The sequence below is a fragment of the Borostomias antarcticus genome, assembly GCF_949987555.1.
Source record: "Borostomias antarcticus genome assembly, chromosome: 7".
Taxonomy (NCBI): domain Eukaryota; kingdom Metazoa; phylum Chordata; class Actinopteri; order Stomiiformes; family Stomiidae; genus Borostomias; species Borostomias antarcticus.
In genome coordinates, this window is record NC_140240.1 from 26,967,612 (window position 1) to 26,973,340 (window position 5,729).

The window sequence follows — 5,729 nt, forward strand, 5'->3', positions numbered from 1 at the left end:
TTCTCTTTAAAACAGAAAGGACATTTATTTGGTTTACACAGGGGACAAGGGAACACGGGACACGACCGTATCCCACATCTTCATCAACAACACAATAACATTATAACACAACAGTGAAATGGGTCATTTAAAATGCACTATACGAACAAAAATGAATGAGCCTGATGCGAAACACAACATATTGGCATAATGTAGAGAGACAGGTTGGTTTGTTTGGCAAAAAAAACCAAAAAAAAACATAGGAAAGCACAACGGTGAAACGACACAGGATTTCAAAGCTGCTCCACACTGCATTTGTTCTTTATTAAGACAGTGCAGATGTGTCAATAGCATTCTGCCCTCCCCTTAGTCCTAATGTCAACCCTAACCTACCCCTCCCCACCCCACTATCTACACAACACACCACAGCACGACACAAGGTAGACCACGTCGTCGGACCAGCTGTTTTTCTAGATATGCTTAACTACATTGCTGGATGTGCAACCCTTCCATGTGTAAATCTATTCCCTGTACTTGCAAGCACTGTAACTGTACTGTTTAACCCTCCTTGTTGGTAAGCCCTCCCTGGGTAAACGGTGGTCCGATCTATACGTCAAAATATATGGCTATGGCACTGATATATGACTATGACATCATCATCGATTGAGTGATATGCGAGTCTATTTGTCTAAAAGCTCACTGGCTTGTTGGCTTGGCTTGTATGTTCTGCAGCTAAAGAGCTGCGTTTGGCAGTTTCTGGTAACGATTGCTGGAACTCAAAGTCTGTCTGGTGTGGGAGCTCTGTAATATATGTGACTTGGGCTGCCAGCCAGCAAGGAGGGGGAGGAGGTCCGAGGGGACTCAGTGTGTGTGTGTGTGTGTGTGTGTGTGTGTGTGTGTGCATGCGCGCGCATGCGTGCGTCTGTGTGTTTGAATGCGTCATGTGAGCTGCTAATGAGTCATGCGCCTGCATGAATGCGTGTGATCAGACGCCGCGTGCGGTCGGACGTTCGAGAGGCCGGTCGGTCACGGCGGTGGTCGCGTGGCGGTCCGAAAGCATCCTCCTCTACATCTCGTTGGCCATGGCTTCGTGCTGCTGGGCCACCCCGTTGGGCTGCGGGGCGGCTTGGCCGCTGGGCTGGACGCTGGGCTGGACGCTGGGCTGGGCGATGGGGTGGATGTTGGACTCGTTTAGCCTGCGCACGCGATACACCTCGTAGTGGATACTACTGGTGATGTCCTTAATGTTCTGCATATGCGTCCTTGAGGGAAATTAGAAAGAAAAAGATAAAATGTAGAGTTCAGTGAACATATTAACACACACACACACACACACACACACACACACTAATCGCCAATTACCATATAGTCAGTCCCCTAAATATGGCTGGCAACAAAAAAACTCACCTGATAAGGAGGTCTCGCAAGTAGGCAAACTCGCAGTGTGCAATGTTCTCAACTGCAAAGAAAAGAGAAAATAAACTTCAATTACATAGCTCTTCTTTAAATGCACGAAGTAGTGGTGGCGCACACACGATTCCTCCTCAGTGACCTACTACTGTCACACGCAAAGCCCAAATACATGTTGTTTCACAATCCGCCACAAGGTGCATTGCCCCACGGAAAGACAGGTCAAGGACATTCTCTAACTGCATATCTGCAGCAATTTACGGTAAGTCAAGATAACATCTCCCTGCACTTCCAAGTAATTTAATATATCTGAACCTCCTTTATGAGGGGGGAAAAAAAGAAGTGAGACAGTTTAAGCAAGTCCCTGTGACAACCTGCCCCGGCCTGCGAAGGGACCAACACGTGTTTGAATTATAGATTATGTCAAAGCCACAAATGAGAAAGCGCTGCTATTTATGCGAGGGCTTTGAAATCGCGCCGCAGGAAATTAAATTCTACTTGAGCTCCGGGGAGGAGAGGAGAGGAGAGGGGGGGGGGGGCAGGGTGGTGCGTGTGGTCGCGCTGATTGGTAGTAGAGAGAGAGCGTCTCGCTGCTTTTTAAGCCGTGCTCTGGTTCCGCGCCGCGCTCTGCTAACAGGAGATTGACAGTCGATCAATCACACAAAGACCCACACAGGGTTGTTGACACAAAGGGTTGTTGACGTTTTCTTAAAGATGGTCAATTGTGATCGTCTTGACGCAGGGAGAGAGAGAGAGAGAGAGAGAGAGAGAGAGGAGCCCCAGACCTAACAGTCCTCAGTGGCCTAATTTACGGTGGCGGTGCAGACTTGCCCAGCAGCCCTCTTCCTCCTCCTCTCCCTCCCTCCTCTCCCTCTCTACCTCTCGTCCTCCTTCTCTTCCATCGCCCGCACGGCCTAGAATGGAGCCATTGTTCCCTCCGTCTCCCCCTCTTCTCACATACCTTCTCTCTCCTGCTCCCACTCGCATATTTGTCTAAAAGTTCTGTTAGGCGCATTCAAAAAACACATCCTAAAGGATCACCGAAGCTGATGAGCGTAGCTTGATATCTCTAACAGCTACGATAAGCTTACAGGTGTCTGTTGTCGTCGTCTTGCGACTCCGCAAACAGACTTCGCAACCAGGGAACCGGGTAAAGCGAAACGCTAAGCCACTCCCTCAACTCGAGAGGACGGCGACAAGCAGAGCCGAGGGTGTCCGGGTGGACCCAGGTGGATTCTGGGACGGCGGCGGTCCTCCAGGCACCGTGACGTTCACCCCGTCTCCTCTTTTGTCCTTCCCAGAGCTCCCTCCCTCCAGACGGCCCCCCCTCCCCTCGTCCCCCCCTCCAGACGCCCCCCCCCCCCTGCCCCCCCCCGGCCCCCCCCTCTCTCGTGTGAGGTGAGGACACTCCTCCGACATGACCCTCTTCTTGGTGGGCAACTCGGCGCCGTCACGATGAACACTAACACTGTGTGTGAGTTAGTCTGTGTGTATGAGCTATTCTGTGTGTGTGTGTGTCAGTGTGTGTTTGCGTGCACTCCCTGACCAGTGCCTCAACAGTGGTCCACTTTGGCTGTCCCCCGGAGTGTATTGTCTGAGTGCATGGCGTGTGTGTGTGTGTGTAATGGAGGTGTGTGTGCGCATGCATGCTCCCTGTGGGTGTGCATGCGTCTATGTGTGTGCATGCACTTGTGTGTGTGTCTGTGTGTGTGCATGCACTGTGTGTGTGTGTGTACGTACATGTGCTTATGTGTGTATGTAATGGACGTGTGTGTGCGCGCACCTGTGTGTGTGTGTACATGTGCTTATGTGTGTGTTTAATGGACGTGTGTCTGTGTGCACCTGTGTGTGTGTGTGTGCATGCGTGTGCAGGGAGGACGTAGAGCACATGATTCCCCTCCGTCGTGTCCCGGACGCAGCGAGGACCAGCTGGGTGAACGTCACCCCGGTGTCTCAAATCCCTTCAGTCCCTGACCAGGAGAGAGGAGGACAGACAGTCCCAGACCAGGAGAGAGGAGGACAGAGAGTCCCAGACCAGGAGAGAGGAGGACAGAGTGTCCCAGACCAGGAGAGAGGAGGAGGACAGAGAGTCCCAGACCAGGAGAGAGGAGGACAGAGAGTCCCAGACCAGGAGAGAGGAGGACAGAGAGTCCCAGACCAGGAGAGAGGAGGACAAAGAGTCCCAGACCAGGAGAGAGGAGGACAAAGAGTCCCAGACCAGGAGCGAGGAGGAGGACAGACAGTCAGTCCCAGACCAGGAGAGAGGAGGACAGAGAGTCCCAGACCAGGAGAGAGGAGGACAGAGAGTCCCAGACCAGGAGAGAGGAGGACAGACAGTCCCAGACCAGGAGAGAGGAGGACAGAGAGTCCCAGACCAGGAGAGAGGAGGACAGAGAGTCCCAGACCAGGAGAGAGGAGGACAGAGAGTCCCAGACCAGGAGAGAGGAGGACAGAGAGTCCCAGACCAGGAGAGAGGAGGACAAAGAGTCCCAGACCAGGAGCGAGGAGGAGGACAGACAGTCAGTCCCAGACCAGGAGAGAGGAGGACAGAGAGTCCCAGACCAGGAGAGAGGAGGACAGAGAGTCCCAGACCAGGAGAGAGGAGGACAGACAGTCCCAGACCAGGAGAGAGGAGGACAGACAGTCCCAGACCAGGAGAGAGGAGGACAGAGAGTCCCAGACCATGAGAGAGGAGGACAGAGAGTCCCAGACCAGGAGAGAGGAGGACAGAGAGTCCCAGACCAGGAGAGAGGAGGACAAAGAGTCCCAGACCAGGAGAGAGGAGGACAGAGAGTCCCAGACCAGGAGAGAGGAGGGGGACAGAGAGTCCCAGACCAGGAGAGAGGAGGGGGACAGAGAGTCCCAGACCAGGAGAGAGGAGGACAGAGAGTCCCAGACCAGGAGAGAGGAGGACAGAGAGTCCCAGACCAGGAGAGAGGAGGAGGACAGAGACTGGACTGGGAGTCAGAAGGACCAGCTGGGGGATCTGAACCAGCAGCAGCAGTGATGCGAGTGTGTGTGTGTGTGTGTGTGTGTGTGTGTGTGTGTGTGGGTCCACTCTGCTGTGTGCAGTCAGGCAACGGTAAGTCTGTACTAACCCACTTTCCTGAGCACAATAGGCAGGGGTGTGTGTGTGTTTGTGTGTGTGCGTGTGTCTGATTGTGTGTGTGTATGCCTGTGTGTGTGTGTGTGTGTGTGTGTGTGTGTGTATGCCTGTGTGTGTGTATGTGTGTGTATGCCTGTGTATGTGTGTTTGTGTCTATGACTGTGTGTGTTTGTGTGTGTGTGTGTGTGTGTGTGTGTGTGTGTGTGTGTGTGTGTGTGTATGCCTGTGTGTGTATGTGTGTGTATGCCTGTGTGTGTGTGTTTGTGTCTATGGCTGTGTGTGTCCGTGTGTGTGTGTGTACTTTACCTTCTATGGTCCCCCACTTTGTCTTCCTTCCCAGAATCCTCTTGCCGTTGACCTGGTACTCCTGGTCGCTCCCCACCACAGCGAATGGGATCATCTCCTGAAGAGGGTACACACACACACACACACACACACACACACACACACACACACACACACGAGAGAGAAACACATTAAGAACCAATAATGCTTTGTTATGGGACAACGGTGTGATGGTACGCTTCCCATGTCTTTGCACTGTCCTGTCCTGTCCTATGTGGTCTCCATCAGCCTTAATCCTAGAGAAAGTGTGTGTGTGAATCGTGCACGTGGCCAATAAACTGATCTGGAATCTTGAATCCTGAATCTGCCGTCAGACACCAGAGAGTGAACTCACCCTGATCTTCTCATTGATCACCCTGTCTTCTGCGTCCTCGTCAAACTCCTTCTGGGGGTAAACGTCGATCCCATTGGCTCGCAGCTCTTCCCTTATCTGCATAAACACACACACACACAGGTCAACACTCCGGCATGGATATCAATAAAATGATGTTTTTTTGAAGTGATGTCGCAGACCTATAGGTGTAGTGGAAGTAGTAGCTTTGACATTGAATATCGCTCCACTGTAACTGTACACTAATCCATCAACCCTTCATCAATACAGCTCTACTGTAACTGTACACTAATCCATAAACCCTTCATCAATACAGCTCCACTAAGCTACTGTAACTCCATAAACAGCTCATCGCCGGTAAGACCGGTGGTGACGTTAGTTAAACCACACCTAATCGGCCTACCAGGGTGGAGGTTAGCCGCCGTCACGCAAACACACCGAGCGCCGAGCGGCTTTGGGCCGCGGGGATGACTTTCTAACGACCGGCACTCCGGATGGGAGACTGGCGGGCGGACGGGGGACGGGGGGGGCCCCTCGCCAAGCTGCCGGACGGTAAAT

General features: G+C 52.7%; 1 protein-coding gene across 4 annotated transcripts in view; it reads right to left on the reverse strand.

The window, feature by feature from the left end:
- Positions 1 to 411: 411 nt before the first annotated feature.
- The window catches only part of septin9b (septin 9b), a gene marked incomplete at its 5' end in the record, with an annotated part of 46,681 nt that continues 41,363 nt past the window's right edge, over positions 412 to 5,729 (reverse strand). For all 4 annotated transcript variants that reach the window (XM_084441504.1, XM_084441507.1, XM_084441505.1 and 1 more), the window contains 4 exons: positions 412 to 1,241; positions 1,387 to 1,438; positions 4,802 to 4,898; positions 5,175 to 5,270. In XM_084441504.1, the coding sequence (XP_084297630.1) occupies positions 1,046 to 1,241; positions 1,387 to 1,438; positions 4,802 to 4,898; positions 5,175 to 5,270 (441 nt within the window). In that variant the 3' untranslated portion in view covers positions 412 to 1,045. The remainder of the gene's footprint in view (positions 1,242 to 1,386; positions 1,439 to 4,801; positions 4,899 to 5,174; positions 5,271 to 5,729) is intronic.